Here is a 23,382-nt window from a genome sequence, read left to right as displayed (position 1 = left end):
TTACAGAGACTGCAAGGCTGGAAATGTTTTAGCCTGCACTGCTAGACCAGCTTCCTTTTTAGGTCTAGCCTACACACTGATTCAGCTACCTGATGTGAATTATCTCTGGTCTTTAATACAGTGCAATATACCCACCCAGTGAAAACTTTCTTCATTACTTGTTGCGATCGATTGACTTGCGTCCTCCCTCCGCTTGTATTTAGGGAACTACTTGTTTCCTTTTTTTCAGCACTCTATAGGAGTGTATGTATTTTCCTGCTCTCTCCCTTGTGTGCTGCTTCCCCACCTTAAATCTCCCACATTCTCTGTGTGGCTCAGAAAGGCCCCCCACAGCTAGACCATTGCTTCACTCCTGCTTTCAAATACTTTTAACACCCTGCTCCTCCATTGACTCTCCCACTGCTCTATGGCGTTACCTTCTTCCCACTCTACACCCGCTCCTCCATTGTGCCCCCCCCATCACATCCTTTTTTACATATTTTTGAGGGGGTGGTGGACGCTCTTCACTCAACAGGTGCTTTTGCGCACATTTTATTCATTTTTTGTTGTTTAAATCAAAATGGCGGCTGCATTATGCCATAGGCATGCGCATGTGGATGATGCATGCACGTTTGTAAATTATCATGATGGGCTGCTGTAGCACCTTGACACATGCATATGTATAAATCATCCTACCTTTTTTACATTTCACCCGACTCACCATGTTTTTTCACATTTCACTTTCTTCCTCCGAACACAGATTTCTCACCTTATGAATAGAGACCAAAGTAGTACCTCCCAAGGTATTGGGTCTGTGGCTCAGTCTAACATGTCCTACAGGACCAAATGGGTAAAATGCCCTTCCCGGCGGACCAGACTGTCAAGGTAAAAATGCTTCATGAGTGTATGCACGGATACCTATGTAGCTGTTTGGCAGATATCCAGGACACACACTCCAAGCCAAAGCAGTGGTAGCAGCTTGTGCTCTCGTGGAACAAGCCTTCAGACCCTCCAGAGGCTGCTTCATAGCCAGTGCGCAGCAGGTCCTAAAACAAAGGACTATCCTTTGTGAGATGGACCGTTTCTGCAACCCTTTGTGGGGTTTTCTGGTGAAAATAAGTGCAAAGAGCTGATTATTCATTCAATGAGGATGAGACGGTCCGTTTCTATACCATCTTGGTCTTCTTTGCCCCAGAGAACCCACAAAGAGCTGATCGTCCACTCAATGCTCTGCTAAGATCCCTACAAAGAGCTGAACATTCACTACGATGCACTGGTACGATTGAAGTAAAAGATCAATGCTCTTTTGGGGTCCAAGCGACGGAGTCTCTCTTCCTCTTTCGAGGGATGGGGTGGAGCAACCAATATTGGAAGAATGATGGCTTGTCCAATGTGAAAAAGCATCATCATCTTCGGCAGGAAGGTTGCTCGAGTTCTTGGCACTAGTTTTTCCAGAAAAAAAGGTGCCATAAGAAAACTGGCCTGGAGGGCCTGGAGATCACTCACCCGGCTTGCGGATACTATCACAATAACAAAAAAATGTTTTTAAGGCGAGGAGGTGGAATGGACAACTGTGCATTGGTTCAAAAGGGGTGCATATGTAAAATGTGAGAACCAGATTTATGCATCGCTTTGGCATCATAAAGGGTTCAGGCAGAAACATATGGTGCAAACCTTTAAGGAAACAAATCACAACTAGTGATTTAAGCAAGGATGGCTGGTCCGGTAAACGTAAAAAGGATGAAAGGACAGGCAAATAACCTTTAACAGTGCACATAGCATGGCCTTGCAGGGCCAAAGACAAAAGAACAATACATTTGACAGTTCAGCTTGTAATTAGTCAGTCTGACAGGTACCGCACCAAGTCACAAACATAATCTAGCGCCCAGCAAGCACAGATTTCATGGAAGGCACCTGGCTGCTAGGATAACTTCAACGACTTCGGAAGGGAGTAAAAGGAGTTTAACTGTCACTGCTCAATCTCCATGCATGAAGGTTCAGGGTGCCCTGGCCCAGGTGCAAGACCATGCTCTGCTGCTGCGACAGAAAGGCCTCACAGATAGGTACACTGATCGGAGGACAGATGCGCATGCCCAGAAGTTCCAGATACAACGCTCTACTAGCCCAATCCAGATCCACAAGGAACACTCGGGTCTGGAAGTTCCTGATCTTTTTCAGGACTCAGAGCAAGAGTGGCAGCGGTGGAAAGGCAAACCGGAGTCCATTGCTCCACTCCATGTGGAATGTGTCTCCAAGGGACAGCCTTCTTGAGAACTCCAGAACACAAAAGCTTGGACATTGAGAGTTTTAAGTGGTGGCAAAAGGATAGAGCCAGGGTTCACCCCATTTTTGGAATACAACATGCGTCACCTCCGGGTGTAACTGCCATTTGCTAGCTGCCAGGTGTCGTCAGCTGGATTTGTCCATCCTGGCATTTAAAGATCCTGCCAGGTGGTATACCATCAAGGATATGCATTGTTGATTCCGCCAGTTCCACAGATATTGAGCCTCCTGGCACTGGACCCATAAACCCAAACCTCCCTACTTGTTGAAGTACTACATGGCAGCTGTGTTGTCCTGTACCAGAACCTGCTCCAGCCCACCTTTGTGGCTGGTAAGAAGACCTTTGTCATCAAGCGAATATGCCAAAACTCCTGCAAGTTTGTGAGGAGGTGGGTTTCAGCCAGGGACGCGATGCCTGTGATCGCCACCTGTCTGCAATGACATCCCGGACCTAGCAGTGACACATCAGTCACGTCAACTCTGGGTGCGACAAGGAGAGGGTCTGCCACTTGTTTAATTGCTGTCAAACAGACACCACTGCAGATCTTTCACAGTCTCCTCTGACATCGGGATGGAATCAGACAGATTTCACTGGTGCTCAGGTCAGCGAGACTTCAGGCCCCAGCTGGCATGGTCGGCGAGCAGGATGCATGAGGTTAGAAGGCCAAGAAGCTTCAGAGCCATAATCACCGAGACCCAGGACAGAGGCTGAAAGATCAGGATCATAGCGCTTATGTCCTGGACTCGCTGGTCCAAAGAAAAGGCTCAAAAGCGCACAGTATCCCGGATGGCTTTGATGACTTTGGCAGGTTGACTGAGTATCACAATGATGTCAGGAAGTTACCGGTCAACTGGAGGTGGTCTGTGACTGGCTATTGAAGGCTTGCAAGTATGCCTTCAATAGCCAGTCATCGAGGCAGGAGAGGACTGGTATCCAACAACAACCATCACCTTTCTGAACACCATAAGGGTACTGGCGAACCAGAAAAGGTGGACAACAAAATGAAAGTGCTTGTGGCCCCCCATGAACTGTACGTAGTGCCTCTGGGTCTGCAGGATGGGGATGTGAAAATAAACATCCTGAAGGCCCACGCTAAGATTCAGTTTTCGTTATCCATGGCAAAGCGAACCCTGGCCAGGGTGAGCATCTTGAATTTTTCAATGCGCTGGAAGGTGTTAAAAGGGCAAAGTTGCAGGATAGGACGAAGGTCTCTGTCCTTATTCAGCTGGAGGAAGTAGCAGAAATAAACCCCCATCCATACTTCTAAAGCCAGTACATATACTCTATGGCTCCTTTGGCTAAACAAAGCCTGAACTCCATCATAAGATGGACAGGTGGTATTCTGAAAGGTGTTCTTGTGTAGATGGCAGGTGAGGTGGTTTGAAAGGGAATAGCCCTGCATAGCCTCTCCAGACATTCTGCAGGACACATTTGTCAGACAAAATGAATGGCTGGTCTGCCTCCTATCGGATGGCCATGTGCTGCTAAGGGTGCAGTAAAGGGGTTTCGAGGTTGCTGCCAGATGGGCAGAGGACTGGAGAGTATGCTGCCCTGGATGGCCAAGTTGCTGTCTGGTGAGCCCACAGCCTGACCACAAAAGGACTGGGAGGCCTGTTGTGAGGGCAGTGGAGCCTGACACTGTCTATATGTCTAGAGATGGGTGTATTCCCTAATAGGGTGGAAATGTTGTGGAAATTGCCAGAGTGGAGCTGAAAGGCCCAAAGAGCACTTGGCATTCCTCCAGGGCAGAATCTGCCTTTTCAACAAACAAGCGGTCGAAAGGCGTGTCCCATTAAGGATGCCTGGATGTCCCCAGAGAAGCCTGTGGGCCTCCATCCTTGTGCCATGTCTGAGCAGCAAACTTGTTCCCATAGCCCTACCTAGACAATCTGTGGTGTCTAGGCCTGAGTGGATGACTAATTTGGCTGTATCCTGACAATCTTGAATATTTTGGGCTAAAGAAGCACATAATTCGTCAGGGACCACAGGTAATATGTCACAAACTGGTTGGGTGTAGCACCCTAATAAAACAGCTTGCATGAACAGATTTCAAAGAAAGATTGGCAGAGGAGAACATTCTCTTGTCAAACATATTCACACGTTTTGACTCCCTGTCAGGAGTGGTTGGGAAGGAGTTACAGCTCACTCTCCTGGAGGTGAGATGCACCAGCCAAGCTTTTAGGGGTTGGATACTGAATTAAGAAATACAGGTCACTTGTTGGTTGCCTGGGGCCAGAGCATGGTTTACCCCAAGCACAGAAAAGACTGTCAGGGAAGGCCTCATCAAAAAGAAAAAGAGGTTCTGTTGGTGCCTGGACAGGCTGCCGGACTTGTGTCAGTACCGTACATTTGTTTTTGCCTCCACAGAAGGGAGGTGATTATCAAGGACATCAGCAGGTCTCTTCATCACAGTGGAGAAAAATACTTTCTTCCGTTGCTTGCCCTGAAGGGCCAATGCCTATCGGCATTCTGTAAGTCCAAGTACCAACTGTCTTCATCAAAAAATGTGCTAAACTCTTCCCAATCCCAAAACTGTTGTCTGCATATGGCTAGCTCTGGTCGGAGTTCAAGCCAAAAAGATTAACTAGTGTTTGTGCATGCCTGCATGGCAGTGGATTAGTGTCGGAGTTTGACGGATTCAGTTTTAGTTGTGCCACGTCAAAGTCTGGAAGCGGCCTTGGTAGAAGTCGAGATGTAGGCGGCAAGAGTCTGATGCCACAGTGGGTTGTGATTTCTCTTCCGTTGCCATCGGTGCTGGAGTTGATATACGAGGGGTAGGCGAAGATTTCCTGTTGGGCCTTAAGCTGGCACTGATGCCGATATAGTACCCAAAGTGGGTTCAAAGGTGACAGCACAGCGTGCAAACTCACCAGCGGTAACACGATTGGAGGCCCCTGCTGATCTTTGGGGCCCAAAATGCGCCAGAAATGCACAGCATGGCCTCTCTAAAGGCTCTGAACTTGCTGCAACACCATGGAAGGACCCAGGCACTCGGAGCGCATCATCACCAAAGATGGAATGAGCTCCTCAGTGGAAAGTAAGCAAGAAATGGAGGCATGGTGATGCCATTGCACCTTCAATGGAGAATGAGTGGCAGGAAGGGGCAGAGTTCCGCGCTGACTGTTTGTGTTTCTTCTTTGACTTACCCAATGAATTTTGACAGCAAAGATCTGCCGTGGGAACTTCAGAAGTGGGTCCACACTCTTAACTTCAATCTGGAGGTGGGGCTGGCATGGAGCTTTTCTGGGGCTTTGCAACGTAGAGCTTTAGTTGGCATTCTTGGAGGGCCTTTGTGTTGACCTGGGCCCAGTTGTCATAGGTTGTGGAGTTGTGCAGCAAACCTAACCACCAGAGGCCCACCTCGTGGGGATCTCACACAAACATATGTTTGCAACAGTCTCTACAAGGTTTGAACCCTGCCATTTTTGGGGCTAAAATGTACCTTGCATTTATATGCAGCTCTGCTCATCACTTCAGTAGCCGAACAGAGTTGCATGACGCCACTTACCGGGTTTGCTCGACCCAGACTGGAGCCTGGGGATATTCCCAAGGTTTGCGGTTCGAAGCATCCTCAGAATTTTCTTTTTTTCACATTAGCATGGTTAACATTTTAGATTTGGAAATGTCATTTAGTTATCACTTTTAAGAAAAGTAAGTTTTATGAAGCCCATTGGCAATACGCTAGAAGTGGCTTAAGAAACATCAGTCATCCATCTTGTCAAAGTTTTGAGCCCCTCTGTGCGGGGTGATTGGGGCAGAGGGGAAAGCCTTGTATCCCACTGGGCATCAGGATGGAGGGGCAGTTTCAAGAGAACGGGCCTAACTAAACAAATGGAGACCAAATATTTTTCAGTCTTATAAAGTCTCAAACCTTTCCTAGTTTATCAGACCAAATGGAGAAACTTCTATTGGGAAGAGAAACCAGATAATTATATTTACAATCAACACTAAGCCTTGACGTCTATACTTCCCAAAATAGAAGAGTGCATTGTCCAAGTACCACAGAGGGCATTTTGTTTACACAAATGACAACATATGAACTAATTTAGGGAAGAAATCAATGTTTTACATCAGTTAACAGGATCTCAGTATGCTACCTGGCTATATAAAATTTGATAATAAATAAATGATAGATAAATAAATGAAGTACTTACGTTAGCATCGGGGCGCAGCTTTATCAGAAAGCGCTTCCTCTTGAAACTCAACTTCCGTACCTTTGCCCAGTTGAAGGCATTGATCTTTGTGTGACCCTAAGGAGGGAAACATCATGTTACTGGCTGTGACTCTTTTCAGGAATGTATTTGTTTAAATCTGCATCATTAAAGCAGAAATAATCTACAGGATGAGGAGTATGTAGTACTGCGTGATTACATGAGGAAGAAAGAAATACATGAGGGCAAGTTACCCAGCGGTGATAGTCATACAAGAGCATATAGCTCCTCCTACCTATTACCTTTGGAAACAGTGCACAAAGGGGGTAAGGACCAAAAACTGGTTCTCTAACTGCGAGAAGAGTGTATGACCCTTGGATAAACCATAGTCTACATGGCTCTGCCCACTCATGCTTGTCCTGTACATCGACCTTCGTGTCTAGACGATTAGTCACCCAGTAGAAGCACCATTGGTCAATGCTGTATTGGGTAAGTGATGGCTGTTTTAGCAGATAGGGACTGTAAACCAACAGAAATAGAGTCTGAATAGAGGTCTCTCTAATATATGTGCCCTACCCTATTCTCTACCCCTAGAACCTCGCTATTAGGAGAAAACAAAACCAGTTGCAGTGGAAAATACCCCACTGTGAATCAGACTGCAGATAAACACTTTTTTAATTAAACGTTTTACTAAATTTGAGGATACTGTCAGATGAGTGATTGTAGCAGTAATGCTTACAAATACTGTAAAGTGACATTTGGCCACCCTACAGATTCCCCATCTATATTATGACGCATACCTACAACAAAAGATGCTTCTCTGTTTAGGGATTGGATTGGATTTCACCCTATTAAAGTGAGACAATGCAAGTAAAATCATCCTAAAATTCTTTCGGGGTCAAAAGATGCTACTTCACAGCCAAGATTCCAACAGCTTATAACTCCACTAACCAACCATTTAAAATCCTGAGAAAACGTGTTACACAAACCACACTTAGATAGTATCTCCTCCAACAGATCAATTTGGAACTATAATTCGTAAATTTCTACCCCCACCTCTCATAAAATCAAGATAGTTTGGACAAACATTTTAAACTGAAGCATCAGCAACAACACCCGATAAACAACTTACAAGCCATCAACACCCATACCAGAATCCCGCACATTCATTCAATACTTGGCTACGTGGAGCCATCGAGGAGGTCTGTTTTCGTACATATTCTAAGGTCTTAAATTTCTAAATAAAAATCTCAGGCAATCCTCATGCAATGGATAAAATGACTCCGGCACACTCAAAAATTACCTCTCAATCCAGTACTTCCCACCGGTATTCATTTTTTAGGAACTGCTCTTATTTTTGCTCACCAGATACTTACCAACAGAAAGAGAGGGTGAAAACATACAAAGAAGGATGGAAGGAGGAAGAGAAAAAAGAAAAACATGCACAAAAGGAGAAACCGGTTGCGGATGTCTGACCAGAGCTTTGGACCCTGCTCTCATTCTTTCACAAATTAAGCGCTGTCTCAAGAACTAAATACTGGACATATGCCACCTGGGTCGAGCCATAAGAGTAATCGAAATGTTGGTTGGCATAAAAACAACCACCACAAAATCCATGGCAAACCACTCGTCCCAAAACAAGAGCAAAACAATAGGAAAATAATTTGTCTCCAAATTAAACGCGAAACCACAGTTAAAACAAAAGACCCGAACCGGGCAATAGGACATTCATTAAGACTCCAAAAGAAACCGAGAAAGTTACTAAGGGAATGAAAGAGGTAGAAAAATTGAGGGAAAACAGATGACAGCAACAGCATGTATATTGGCCGGCCAAAAAGCTTAACTCACAAAAAGATCAAACCGCCAACTGCAAAAATAACATTCTAAAGCCAAATTGAAAACAGCAGTCGTAATTTGACACATATTTGACTCCTCGTGAACCTACATTGTTTTAAATCCAAGTTATGAAATAAACTCACATATGCAGCTACAATTCATAAGCTCCAATGTTTTTTACTGCTTTCAACTCCCACACATACCTCCAAAAAAAAGATCCAACGTAACATCCTATACCTAAACTCTCAGGTTAGCTTTACAGTGTGAGGTGGTAACACCTTAATGTACAAAGTAAATAATGGGTATTAATGGTGTAGAGACCAAAGTCCTTCCACTAAGCAGACAACAGTGGATCCTTCCATTTGTATGGCTTTCTGGCGTACTATGCTACTTTCCACAACACCTGTGAGCTGGACAGACCACTGGACCACCCATTTTTCTGTTGCTTCACCAGCAGAGAACAAGACGCGGACGCTACTTCACCACCCGTAGTGGGTCCTACTACTACTGCCAGCTCACCATACTATGGTGAGACTAATTGGTGGCATCTGATTGTTTAGCAGGGTGCATGCCTGTGAGATGTGCAACTGATAAAGGACTTAACCAGCACTCTGCATGAAAAGCCTATGCATCTCCCTAATTGTATTCCTTCACTATCCCTTGCATGGGGACACCGTCATGTGCATGTTGAAGCGTTTTAGTGCCTTTCCGTATGTCATGGAGTTTGCAGCACATGGAGATTCAACTCTTTGACCTTTGTAGCAGTGACATTATCCAAGTAGCCGCTCTTTGCAGAGTCCTGTAACCTTTCTGGGGGTACAGGTTAACTGCATTCAGCTCCAGTCTGAGTCCTGCTAGAGAATAAAAGCCTGATTATTATGGGTTTACTTCTTGGCAGCTCGGCCGGCTGACCACCTTGGAAATAAGCTTGCCCACTGTTGCACATTCTTACAATCATCTGGGACCTCAATTTTTGACCTGCATTAGGAGCTGCCTGAAAATCACAGAAACCCCACTCAAGAGATCTACATCTTCCTTGGAATACACTTTACTCTGACCAGTTGGTGCCTGCACACATCCTCCTCTGTGGAAATGTTTGGGAAGATGAACTACCTACCACTGGTGGGAGAGGGTTATGGATTTTGAATGCCATGGCATCCCTCCAGCGTCCCTGAAATTGGATACAAGATTAAACTACACAATCTATTCCTTGTATTTGACTGGACTTCTGGAGAAGCTCTGCAAAATTAGCTGGGAAGAATATCTGGTTGAACGTTGTTAAGCCCTTACATGCATCTATCATCACTTTGATTCTCGTCCCCGCCCCCACCCACAAGGTCATTTTAAGGTTTCTCCTGCTGAGTTGTGCTGAGAAGATTTGAGCTGCAGTGCACTAGAGAATAAGAGAGCTGTTTTTGTGTGCAACCATATGAATTCAGCGAGGTCTGCTACTAGTGTCCCACTGGACTATTTATTTATTTATTCAAAGTTTTATATAGCGCGAACAAGATCTTTACAGATATCAGAGCGCTTCACAGGGGGCAACAGGAGTGGGCAACAGGAGGGTGAATAAACAATAATTGGGTACAGTATAGTAAACGCTAGCATGCTAGAATAGCAGTCATGTGCTGTTATAAATATAACAATATAAGGCGGTGCAGAGTCTTTGATCCAGCTACAATGTAGATCAGCAGGTACCAATAAACACTTAAAATAGACAATAATATAAAATGGTGCAGAGTCTTTGATCCAGCTGCAGAAGGAATCAGGAGGGCTCAGGCTAAAAGGATATCTATATCACTTACTTAGAAATCCATTGGATCTCGAGCCTCCTGATATAGACAACTTTTGAGTGAGGTAGATGGGTGCCTTGAGGTGTATGGCCGCGTGTGTCATAACGGCAATTTTCAGCTGCATTCTGGCTTCAAAGGGAAGCCATTTCAGGGATTTCAAGTCAGGAGTTATGTGAGAGTGTTTCCTTGAGCCAGTAATGAGTCTCGCGGCAGCATTCAAGGAGGCTCTTAGGGGTGCGGTTGTTGTTAGAGGGAGTCCGCTGAGAGCCACAATTCCATAGTCTATGCGGGGGATGACTAGGGCTTGTACAGCAGTTTGGAAGTCCTTGGCTGGGAGGAAGGGTTTGAGTTTCCTCATAGTGTTGATTTGAAAGTTGGCTCCTTTCGTTGCTTTGCTAATGTGCTGTTGCATATTGAGCTTTGCGTCAAGTGTGATGCCTAAGGATTTCGCAGAGTCCACGATGGTGGGTTGGACATTGAATGCTGTTAGGTGATTGAGCCAGATTTGGGTGGTGGTAGTTTTCAGTTTAGTTTTCGCAGGGGGTGATATCAGTAGGAACTCAGTTTTCAGCGCATTTAGTTTGAGGTGATTGTCGGCCAACCACGATTGGGTGTTTCGGAGTGTGTAGTTCAGAAGTTTGATATCTTCCGGGGATTGTACCTTTAGGTAAAGTTGAGTGTCATCGGCATACATATGGAAGTGTACATTGGAAGCTTGGAGCAAGGAAGCAAGTGGTTCCATGATGAGGTTGAACAGCGTGGGTGAGAGGGAAGATCCTTGTGGGACGCCTAAATCTACTGGCACAGGTGAGGACAGCACATTGTTGATCTTGAACTTCTGAGACCGGTTGTGAAGGAAGGAAGTGAACCATTTGAGCACAGTCCCTGATAAGCCCATTCTGGTATTTAGGAGCTCCAATAGGTTCTCATGTTTGACCGTGTCAAATGCTGAGGAGAGGTCCAGGAGGATGAGGAGACCGGAGTCGTTGCGATCAAGGATTTGGAGGGCGTCATCAATTATGTGTGTCATGGCCGTTTCTGTGCTGTGTTTCGCTCGGAAGCCTGATTGATGAGGGTCGAGGAGTTCGAATCGGTCAATATGCTTTGTTAGTTGGAGTTGCACACATTTTTCCAGCAGTTTGGCCAGGGTGGGGATATTGGTGATAGGGCGGTAATTGTTCAGGTCAGACGGGTCAGCTGTAGGTTTCTTGAGTATAGGCGTGACTTGCCCCACCTTGAGGGAGTCTGGGATGAGACCTTGCTGAAGGGAGCTGTTAATGATTTTAGTGCAGAGTGGGAGGAGTACGGGGGTGAAGTCTCTTACAGCATTAGCAGGTAGGGGGTCTGTGAGGTGATTAGAGGGTTTCAAGGTGCCGAGCAGCTTGTGTATTGCTTCTTCAGAGTAGGTGTCGAATGACGACCAAGATGCGTTATTTTTAGGTTGGGTGTCGGGTCTTTTGATGTGGCTCGGGTATCGACTTACATCATTAAGGAGGTCACACCTTATGTTGTCGGTCTTTAGCTTAAAGAAGGCAGAAAGTCTTCACAGTGTGGGATGTCGTTTGTTGTGTCGTTTGATAGTAAGGGTTGCGTCTTCGTTTGAGTTTTGACTAGTTCGAACAGTTTTCTTGGTCTGTTTTTTGCTTGGTCCAACTGAAGGCTGAAGAAGTCAGCTTTTGCACGCTTGATTTTCCTAAAGTAGGCATTTCTCTTGTACTTAAGCGTTTTGCGATGCCGTGATGAGGGGTCAGATCTCCATGTGCGCTCTGCCATTCGCATAGCACGCCTGTCTTCATTGAGTCTGCCGTCATACCAAGGGTTCGAGATCTTAGTGGAGACTCTCTTTAGTTGCAGTGGGGCGGCTTCATTAATTATTGAGTTCATAGCGTCGAGGTAGTGGTCAGTCAGTGATTGAACATCAGAGGCGTCAGGAGGGGGAAGGAGGCGATTGGAGAGGTGGGGAGGCAGGGAGTTGGGGTTCAGATTCTTCATGTCCCTTTTCCAGATCGTAGATTTGGTGGGTTGAGCCGTGGTTGGTTTGATTTTTTCCTTAATGAAGAAGGTGATAATGTGGTGGTCTGACCAATCACAAGGTTGGATTGCCCCTAGTTGGGTAGAGGCTTCGTTGGCGATGATGAGATCAAGTATGGAGCCTTTGTCATGTGTAGGGCTGTTGCATATTTGGGTGAGGTCAAGCGCGCTAAGGAAATTTATGAGACTATTCACCACTGCGTCTTTCTGATCGTTCCAGTGGAGATTGAAGTCACCCAGGTAGATTTGTGTGATCTGCCGACCAGCGTTGGATGAGATCGTGTCCATGAGTTGTTGGGTGAAGATGAGGTTATCCCTAGGTGGGTGATAGATGAGATGTAGAGCACATACTGGTTTGCCCTCGCTGGAGATATCAAGACAGAAGAGTTCACAAGACGTGAGGGAGGGGGAAGAGACTTTAGCAACAGAGAGGCTGCTCCTGAATATGCATGCGATTCACCCGCCCGTCTTGCCGGTCCTGTCGAGTCTAATGATGTGGTAATTGGGGGGTACTAGTATGTCCATAATAGGTGTAGAGGCATCAGTTAGCCAAGTTTCAGTCAAAATTGCTAGGTCAAGATCCATTGATGTGACGAGATCTGCAATGTTGGAGGAGTGCCTTTGGGCCGATCTGAAGTTGAGTAGGATGCATTTGAGTTTGGGGGTGAGAAGGGCGGTCGGGTGTTCTAGAGCGAGGGGTATTTTTCTGAGATTGTTGGGGACGGAGCTTCTGCTGCTTAGGGTTGGGTGCCTAATGGGATTTGTGAGAATTGTGGGTATGGGGCATTGTGTGGACGCTGTGTGCTTTACCGGGCCAGGGCCAAATGAGCGGAGGAGGGTGTCTAAGTCATGATCCGACAGGGAGTTATGGGCGCGATGAGGGCGGTGTATGTTGTTGCGGTCGGGGATAGTGGGCCAACGTGGAGAGTATGCGCCCAGCCGTCTCACCCCTGGAGCGTGCTGAGTGCGAGGGCCTGTGAGGAAGGTGTGGCGTTTGTTGGATACGGAGGTGTTGGTTGTAAATCGGGGTTGTCTGGGGTGTATGAGGAGAAATTCTTTGATGGTCTGGAGCTCGTCTTTGACTTGTAGGAGGGTTGTTAAGATCAGGTCCAGCGGTGGGTTGGGGCTAGCGTTGGAGATGAGGGCCGTGGCGTTGTTGACTAGGGAGCTGGAGAGCGAGCTGGTGACGGGGGGGGGGGGGGGGGTGGTATGCAGTCATTAGAGGAGTGTTCTGCGGTAGTAGTGGGTGGGGTGGCAGTCGAAGGCTGGGAGATAATGTGGGCGAGGAGTGTGGGTGAGGTCAGGGTAGGCTGGGACGGAGGGGCGGAGATGTCGGTGGGAGGCGATGCCGGTGAGTTGAAGGGAGAGTGAAGACTGAAGACAATAGGGGAGATAGGAAGGTATTGGGGGCTGAGTGTGGGGGGGGAGAGAGGGGAGGATGTTACGGTATGTTCTGTATGTCTGTTTGAGAGGGTGGAGAAGTGGGGCGTGAGAGTGGGGGGGGAGATAGGGTGGGAGGGAGATCTGCCATGGGGGTGGGGGGATATGTTCCGGGCGGTTGTGCGTTCAGTGAGACTCGTAGGAGGTGTGGGATGGGTGGGAGGAGGGGTGGGGGTAAGTGGAATGTGTGAAGGGGGACGATCTTCGTCAATGTGAGAGGGGTATGGGGGGATTACGTTGGGTGTTTGGCTAACTATAGCATTGGGGGTATGCGAGGGGTGTGTGTTATTCCGCTGTTGAGTTGGGCAGGGTGGGTTATATTGGGGAATGGAGTTGGGGGTTGTGGTGCATCCTGGTGTGTGTGAGGTGGGGGACCGTCCTTTGGTGATGTGTTCTAGGAAGGTAGGGAACAGGTGATCGAGTCGGTCGAGATTCCTATCAGTGGCTTGGAATAGAATGATCCCGTTGTTGTAGATGGTGATGGTGGCTCTGCCTGGGAAGACTTGGGAAGGCGTGATAGAGAGCGTCAGGCCGTGAGCGGTTTTACTGGTGGTGGAGCTAGTGAGAATGGAGAGGAGCGCTTTCCTTCACTGTGCTCTACGCAGAGTGTGGAAGATGATATCGGTGCTCGTGGCTCCATTGACCTGTGAGAAGTAGGTGTCCACACACGGTGTTTCAGGGTGTGCCTTCAGGAAGTTGTGTTTGTAGTGTTTGGCGTTTTTTTTGGAGAGCCCTGGTGGGTAGTTGATTTTGTATGTGTGCTCGCCTGTGCGTTCCATGATGGAAGAGGCATAGGCAGAGGAGGGGGGGGTGAAACGTGGGTGAGTTTGCGAGGTTGAGGGGCTGTAAGCCTAAGTGGTCTTAGGTATGAGCAGTGGATGGGGATGTCTAGTCTAAGATGGCCGCCCCAGTGGATGACTAGTCAAAGATGGCCACCGGGATAACATATGGGGGACAGGGGTGGTAGTCCTTTCTCTGTTGTAGTTGTGCCTTAGAGAGACAGTTTCCCTCTCTACTCTGGGGCATGTCGAGTTAGTCCATCATCTGTGTTCATTGGTGGGGAGGAGAGAGAGTAGACTCTGTGCCGCTCGGAGACGTGGAGGGAGACTTATCTCTGTTTTTGGTGACCTGTGACCACGTTGGTATGTAGCCTCGTGGTCATCTGCTAGGCAGTGGGGGCGATTTATGGCTCCTGTTATATGGCCCCCGCCATTTTATATGTAGTGGAGAGTGAGGGGTGGGAGGACCGCTATGCTACGAGGGTAGTTTGCAAGCAGACTAAATATGTATGCTTCAGGGCAGAGACAGTAGAGCCGGCATATTGAGAGAAACAAATAAAAGAATGCGTGCAAATACCTTCAGGGCTGTATTAAGGCAGTTCAGTTTATCACGTAGGACATAAGGCAGACTCAGGGCTTCAACCGGTAGATGCGGGAAAAACTGTAGTTTCCAGGAACCATGAGAGACTCCAAGGAGGGGGTGGGGGGGGGGGGCAGTTTGGGCCGTCCACAATGCCTGCGCTGTGCAGATCCACACTCGTTCTCCTATCTTTCGTTCGGCTCAGCTCCTGCCCCGTCTCTCCAATGAGGTTATCGAGGGGGTGGTGGGGGGGCGGTGGGGAAGGACACCAAGTCACCTCGTTAGGACGCCAGTGTTCCCCTATGACCCTCTCGTGTCAGGTCCCGAGCGCTGCGCCCAGTCCGAGTCTACAGGCTGGGCGAGGGCGCACAGGCGATGCGTGCAAGGACAAGGACGCCTCCGCAGACCCCCGCCGTGCCTAGAACGGGGTCGGCCAGCATGATGAGGGAGACCGAGGCAGTGGACGAATGCAGGCACACCCGCAACGGGCACCAGTCTTTTGATCCGAGTCACCCCACTCAGACCACATGCAGGGTGTCCGCGCCCGCGGCAGCGGTCCCAGGCAGACCAGACACCCTCGGTACACCGCCGCCGCCCCGGTTGCGGCAACCAACACAGGCGCTAGTGTCCCACAGAGGGCTACGGGCGTCAAGCCTCCGCGTTGTGCTCTCCTGCCGATCAAGGGGCAGATCCCGGGCTGCACGGCAGAGGCTGCAGCCCTGATGGGCAGACTACCGGCGCTCTCAGAAAGCCCCGCAGGTCGCACGGAGGACAGCCTCGCCAGCCACCATAACAGGCTTGCCTCCACCGACCAGGGCACAGTCGATGCTCCAATGAGAGCCGCAGGGGTTCAGCCGCCGCCCAGGGCTCCTTCGATGCTCCAGCGAGATCCGCAGGGGTCCAGCCGCCGCCCAGGGCTCCGACAATGCTCCAGTGGGATCCGCAGGGGTCCAGTCGCCGCCCAGGGCTCCGTCGTTGCTCCAGTGCTCCGTCGATGCTCCAGTGCTCCAGCCGCCACCCAGGGCTCCGTCGATGCTCCAACGAGATCTGCAGGGGTCCAGCCGCCAGAACTGCAGGTAACATTCAGTAAATCAAATACTGTTTTGAGATCCAGTTACTTGTGTTACAACCTGTTACTTGTAGATAATCCAGTTACTTGTTTTCCTCGGCGTAGATGGGTGATATCAGGGATAGATCCGTGACAGGGATCCCCACCACTGGGAGCTCTGGGCTAGAGCTCTGGACTCTTCTTTTCTGTCTTTTTCGGCTCTGGGAAGTCAATTGTGGAACTTGCGTACCAGGAAAATTCGTAGCTATTCTTCGTTGTTGCAGTTTCGAAAATTGCTTAATACCTGTCTGTTCTACGTTTTCTTTGTCCCGTCTTTATGGATCTCGATATGAAACTCTTAGAGTGGCCATGCACTTTAGAAATTGATTAATTGATCTCAGAATCGGGATTTTGTCAAGCTATTTCTATACTCTTTACAGTTCGATATAGATGTTTTAAGTAACTGTAGTACCCCCCCCAGGACTACATTATATTTTACCAATTGCAAACGAGCACCGAAAGGTGTGGTCGATGCCCCAGGTTTAATGAGCTAATAATCACTTGAAGATTATGACCATGACCTGCCCTTTACGAGATACAGGTCTTTAAAGTTTGATGCTGTGGGTAGAACTAGTGTAGGTACTAACTAGGTCTACTAGCATCACCAGCTCGCGCTGCACTATAGAACACCTAACTGGATGACTAGTTGTATCTGCAACTAACCTTCGCTTGAACTGATCACCAGGTGGCCAAGTTAACTGGAACTGTGACCTTGAGGCCAGTTATTTAGCATGCTAAGACCAGCATTTTTCATTGAGTCTGGAATCCCAGATTACTTTTGGATGATGAGCTTTTGGGTGTTTGAAAAATGTTTTTTTAGAAACAGTTTACATTTGTTTGGTCAAATGGTCTCAAACCCTCAGTCATACTTTTTAAACATTATTGAGCATTCTGTCTGGAACATTTACCTGCTGGGGAAAAAACTTCAAGAGTGAGAGAACCAAGACCTGCAGTTTTTCACAGACAGCCAGGAACTCATAATCCTCCACATTCTCAATAACATTTTAAACAAACCCCTATTTTATTTTAGTTTTAACACCCAACTGTGCAAGGTCCATGTAACTGTGTGGAATCGAATTGTGTCCCCAAAGAGCTTTAAAACATTCTGGATTGTTTGTTGATCTTAATTTTAACAGCTCTGCATTCTTGATGTGTAATTAAGAGTCGTTTGTTTTGAAGCAATTCTTATATAGTTATACCTTTCCTTCCAAACCTACCACCACCTGCTGGAGAAACATTGGAATGCTTCATGCAGAACCAGTTGAAGAACTAAGCACACAAAGTGTAACTTGGTAGTCAAACTGGTGCACAATCCCTAGGCACTGCAACACCTGTGGTAAACGGCAACACTCAACACGGACACTGTCCAGTAACCACTAACAGCCCCACGACCCGGAGAGAAGACCTCAAGTGTGGTCTCAAATTCTCAACTCTTCGTTGGAGAAGAATAAGACTTTGGTTAATACTGAAAAGCCCCAACACATCCATTTACAAACAATATTAAAGCTTTAGAAATAGTTCACAACTATCAGAAGGACAGAAAGCAAATTAGTGCTGTTTGAGTTTGCTAGTATATATCACTTTTAAATGGAACCAAGCACTGGCAAATCCAATAGGCCTGGGATTGGCTGCCAGCATTTTGGCTTCGCCAATGCTTATTTTGTTTTACCATGGTTTGTATTTTAAAACTTTTTACCAGAGATGGCGGGCCCTCACCAATATTTAAAACCAAATATTTGAAAAAGCTGAAAAAATTGTTATGGCACTTAAGGTAAATACTTTGTGTTCAGATGGCCTCCTTGGGAATGAGCCCAATGTCCTTACTCAGTGACGTTAGACAATGGTCAAAGTTGGCTGACTCACTGGTTCATGCAGTAGTGGGTGGAAAAGAATTATGAATGCCAACAACTGCCAAATGGAAGAGGGATGGCTGAAAGCCCCTATACATGTGTATGTGAATGTGTGTGTGTTATACATACATATATATACACACACACATATTCAAACGTATATATATTTATACATACATACATCATGCATGTATACATGCGCACACACACTAAAATCAAATGGTCTTGGCTAATGTCATGCCTAAAATGAGAATAAGACTATATAAACGCTTATCTGTCCATGGTGTATCCACCACATTTCACGCCATGGATGTAAGTATTTGAAGCATTTTTTCGTATTGAACCATACACACACACACACACACACACACACACACACACACACACACACACACAAGATTACAGCAGGTATTGACAGCTAGGAACAGCTGAACCTCAGACAAAAATAGGATGATACATTCCAGTGGAATGAAGCATGCCATTTAATTTATGCGCAAATTCCCACAAAGCCTTGAGAACAAAAAAGGGTCTGTGGATTCTGCCACTATGTAAATTACAAACATATAAGGAAAGCGAGCATGTTTTATTTCACCATGAGCAGCAAAGCGTTAAATAATTTGTTCATCACTGAAACCCAAACAAAATTGTGTCTCACTGATGTGGAGACTGCCTTATAAGAAATAACATAATTCAGTTAAAATGACAATGTAGCGCCTCATTAGACAACAACAATGGGAAATGTGGGGCAAAAGTGTATTCCTCAAAGACAGACAAGAATATTGTGTTTTTCCTTCTAAACAAAAAGTGAAAGACTTATCAATTATATTTAGACAGGTCAGTGGATTAACTGGGTTATTTAATAGTCATTAGAAAAACAAGGAATATGCTACTTACCAGTATGCATCTGTTCTTGGCATAGAGGGCTGCAGAGTGGTACATTTATGAATAGATCCCCATCTGGTGTTGGGCTCGGATGATTGCACTTGTTTTTCTTCTGGAGAAGTCTTTGTCGTCATAGATGACTCCTCCTCTTGGTGTTAGTGCGCATGGGCATCGGCTCCATCCTTAGATTGTTTTGCCATAGTAGGGTTAGATGGAGTAGTGTAGTATAATACATAAAGATATGCCCATGTAAATGTATCTAAATAAGATAATGTTGGGACAGACACAGGTTTCCGGGGAGGCAGGGAGGGCATGTACCACTCTGCAGCCCTCTATGCCAAGAACAGATGCATACTGGTAAGTAGCATATTCCGTTCGAGGCATATGGGCTGCAGATGGTACATTTATGAATAGATTGTACAGCAGTTACCTCCCTAGCGGTGGTCACCAGTGTCTGTCGCAACTGTTTGAAATAGAGTTTTTAATACAGCTTGGCCCACTCTGGCTTGTTGTGTAGCCTGTACATCAACACAGTAGTGCTTTGTGAATGTATGTGGTGTAGACCAAGTTGCTGCTCTACATATGTCATCTAGGGGAATGTTCCCTAAGAATGCCATAGATGCTCCTAGCTTTCGTGTAGAATGAGCTCTAGGAGGAACAGTTAATGTTCTCTTTGCTTTAATGTAACATATCTGTATACATCTTACAATCCATCTAGCGATGCCTGCTTTAGAGATAGGATTGCCCTTATGTGTTGGGGAAAATGCTACAAATAGTTGTTTAGTTTTCCTGAAGTTTTGTGTCCTTTCTATGTAGTACAAAATGGCTCTTTTGACATCTAGTGTATGTAGAGCCCTCTCTGCTACCGTCTGTGGCTTTGGAAAAAAGACTGGTAGCTCCACTGGCTGGTTGATGTGAAATGCTGAAATTACTTTAGGCAAGAACTTTGGGTTTGTTCTAAGAACCACTTTATTCTGGTGCAACTGTAGGAATGGTTCTTGTATTGTCAATGCCTGTAATTCACTTACTCTCCTGAGTGAGGTAATGGCTATAAGGAAAGCCACCTTCCATGTAAGGAATTGTATCTCGCACCTATGCATAGGTTCGAAAGGTGGTCCCATTAGTCTGGTGAGTACTACGTTGAGGTTCCAGACCGGGGACGGTGGTAATCTTGGTGGAATGACTCTTTTAAGTCCTTCCATGAAGGCTTTTATCGCTGGCACTCTGAACAGTGATATATGCTGCCTGTTTTGTAGGTACGCTGCTATAGCTGCTAAATGTACTCTGATAGATGTGTACGCGAGATTACATTGCTGTAAGTGTAGTAAGTAGCAAATAATCTCCCTTGTTGATACGTCCAGAGGGTTGATATTATTAGTAGTACAGTGTATAGCAAACCTCTTCCACTTAGCTGCATAGCATGCTCTGGTGGTGGGACGTCTCGCTTGTTTAATTATCTCCATGCAATTTGGTGGTAGATCTAAGTACCCAAATTCTAGGATTTCAGGAGCCAGATCGCTAGGTTTAGTTGTGTGGGATCTGGGTGCATTATTTCTCCATGGTTCTGTGTAAGGTGCATGGGTAGAATTCTTAGCTTTTGATGTGGCACTTGTGAGAGTTGCAGGAGCGTGGTGAACCACGGTTGTCTTGCCCACGTGGGTGCTACTAGTATCATGGTCATTGAGTGTTGTTGCAGCTTCCTGACCACTAATGGGATTAGTGGGAGAGGGGGAAAAGCGTATGCAAATTTGTTGGACCAATTTATCCATAACGCATTGCCCTGCGACAGGTGGTGTGGGTACCTGGACGCGAAGCTTTGGCATTTTGCGTTCTGATGCGTGGCAAAGAGGTCTATCTCTGGCTGTCCCCATCTTTGGAAGAATGGCTGCAGTATTTGTTGGTGCAGTTCCCATTCGTGTATTTGTTCCGACTGTCTGCTTAAGATGTCTGCTATCTGGTTTTGGACTCCTGGTAGGTGTTCGGCTAACAGATAGATGTTTTGAGGAATGGCCCATCTCCAGATTTCCTGTGCTAGTCTGGATAGTTGGAGAGAGTGCGTCCCCCCCTGTTTTTGAATATAATACATTGCTGTCATGTTGTCTGTTCTGATCAGGACTGCTTTGTTGGCAACATGTATTTGGAAGGCTTTCAATGCTAGAAACACTGCTAGTAGTTCTAGATGATTGATGTGCAGTCTTTTTTCCTGCACACTCCACCTTCCTTGTACTGTGTATTTCTCCATATGTGCTCCCCATCCTGTGAGCGATGCGTCCGCTGTTATTGTCACCTGTGGAATTGGTTCTAGGAACGACCGCCCCTTGGCAATGTTTGTTGTGTTCCACCACTTCAGAGAGCGGTGTGTGCGGTCGTCTACCAACACCAGATCTGTAATCTGTCCTTGAGCCTGATTCCACTGTGTCGCTAAGCATTCTTGTAGCGGACGCATTTGTAGTTTGGCATATGGTATTAGCAGTATGCAGGATGACATCATCCCTAATAGCTGCATGAACACTCTTGCTGGTAGTGAGTGTTGTGGCTGGAATCTTTGAATGATTGTAATCATAGTTTGGATTCTGACTGGATTGGGGTATACTTTGGCTTTTTCTGTGTCTATAGTAGCCCCCAGATATTGTTGAACCCTGCTTGGTTGTAGGTGTGACTTTGTGTAGTTCACTGTGAACCCTAGCTGGTGTAGTAGCTGAATTGTCTTTTGTGTGTTTTGAAGACATTCCTCTTGTGACTTGGCTTTTATTAGCCAGTCGTCCAAGTATGGGAAGACATGAATTTGTTGTCTTCTTAGGTGAGCTGCCACTACTGCCAGGCATTTTGTGAACACCCTTGGTGCCGTTGTGACACCAAATGGAAGGACTTTGAACTGATAATGTTGTCCTTCTACCACAAACCTGAGGTATTTCCTGTGGGCTTTGTGAATCGGGATATGAAAGTAAGCGTCTTTTAGATCCAGTGTAGAAAGAAAGTCCCCTTTCTTCAGTAAAGGAAGTACTTGTTGGAGCGTGACCATGTGGAAATGTTCCGAATTTATGTATGCGTTGAGAGGTCTCAGGTCCAGTATTGGCCTTAGAGACCCGTCCTTTTTGGGAATTAGGAAGTATAGGGAGTATACTCCTGTTCCTTGTTGGTGCTGTGGAACCTTCTCTATGGCATGCTTTTCTAGTAGGGATAGTACTTCTTGTTTTAACAGTGTCAGGTGATCTTGTTTCATTGGACGCTGTTTGGGGGGGATGTTTGGTGGGGTAGATGTGAGTTCCAGGCAATAACCATGTTGGATAATTTGTCTCACCCACCTGTCTGATGTGATGTTTTCCCAGACAGGTAGGAACTGTGATAGGCGTCCCCCGACCGGTGTTATATGGTCTGGGGGGAGCTGTATGAAGTCACTGCTTTGGGGTTGGAGAGTTGCGGTTGTTGTTGTTTCCGCGACCTCTACCTTTGTTGTTGTTACCTCTGTAACTACCTCTAGAATTACCTCTGGGTGATATAGGTGTAAAAGAGGTTTGTTGCTGGCTTGTACCTGTATTTTTGGATCCTCCTCTATAGGTGGACCTACGAAAGGAACCTCTTTGTGTCGGCTGTTGCAATGCTCCCATTGATTTAGCCGTTTCCGTATCCTTTTTCATCTTTTCTAAGGCCTCATCTGTCCCTGTGCCGAAAAGTGTTTTCTCATCAAAAGGTTGGTTCAGTAATGATGTTTGTACCTCTTGTTTGAACCCTGAAACCCTGAGCCATGCATGTCTCCTTAACATGATGCTTGTGTTTATAGATCTTGCTGCAGTGTCTGCCGCGTCTAGGGCGCACTTGATTGAAGTGTTAGTAATTAACTTCCCTTCCTGTATGAGTTGATCTGCTCTCTTTTGATGTTCGTTAGGGAGATGTGTGATGAGCTTTTCTAACTCATCATAATGTGCTCTGTCATACCTTGCAAGTAGTGCTTGTGTATTAGCTATGCGCCAGCTGTTTGCCGCTTGAGATGCTACCCTCTTACCAGAGGCATCTATTAGCTTAGACTCTTTGTCAGGAGGTGGAGCTTCTCCTGTAGATAAAGAGTTTGCTCTCTTACGAGCGTTTGTGACTACTAGTGAGTCTAGAGGAATTTGCCCTTTAATGAATATTGGGTCTTTTGGAGCTGCTCTATATTTCTTATCAATCCTTGGGTTCAGTACCCTAGCCCTCACCGGGTCTTTGAATATTTCTGATGTGTGAGTGAGAAGGCCCTTAAGCATTGGTAGTGTTCCTGATGTTCTTTGTGTAGTAGGTAGTGTTTCTAATAAGAAATCCTCTATTTGCGGTTCTGCATGTAGTTCTACCTTGTGGTATTTTGCTGCTCTATTAATGAGTTGCGCAAAACCAGTATTATCATCAGGAGGTGAAGGTTTTGAAGGATACAGTTCAGGGTCGTTATCGTTATCTGACCCTACATTGTACTCTTCCCATGGGTCTGCCTCCTCTGGGATTGTGTCTTCATCATCCCCAGGATGTTCTCCCTCCCCTGTGTCACTTTCTACATCTGTTGTAGGTGTAGATGGTCGTGTGGGAGGAATATTTGGCCTATTGTGAGGAAGAGGAGAAGAGGGTGTGTCTCTAGGTTTTGGAGAATGGGGAGGAGTTGTATTTGTCCCCATTGTTCTCTTCTTCGGATGAGTCCTGTCGT

General features: G+C 46.5%; 1 protein-coding gene across 4 annotated transcripts in view; it reads right to left on the bottom strand.

Annotated features, from left to right (window-relative positions):
- FARP1 (FERM, ARH/RhoGEF and pleckstrin domain protein 1) overlaps window positions 1-23,382 on the bottom strand; it is a 543,186-nt gene that overhangs the window by 189,112 nt on the left and 330,692 nt on the right. For all 4 annotated transcript variants that reach the window (XM_078657512.1, XM_078657514.1, XM_078657515.1 and 1 more), the window contains exon 9: window positions 6,418-6,513. In XM_078657512.1, the coding sequence (XP_078513638.1) occupies window positions 6,418-6,513 (96 nt within the window). The remainder of the gene's footprint in view (window positions 1-6,417; window positions 6,514-23,382) is intronic.

Source organism: Lissotriton helveticus, chromosome 8, assembly GCF_964261635.1.
Source record: "Lissotriton helveticus chromosome 8, aLisHel1.1, whole genome shotgun sequence".
Taxonomy (NCBI): domain Eukaryota; kingdom Metazoa; phylum Chordata; class Amphibia; order Caudata; family Salamandridae; genus Lissotriton; species Lissotriton helveticus.
The sequence above is the reverse complement of the archived record's forward strand: the minus strand, read 5'-3'. Positions and strand labels throughout refer to the sequence as shown.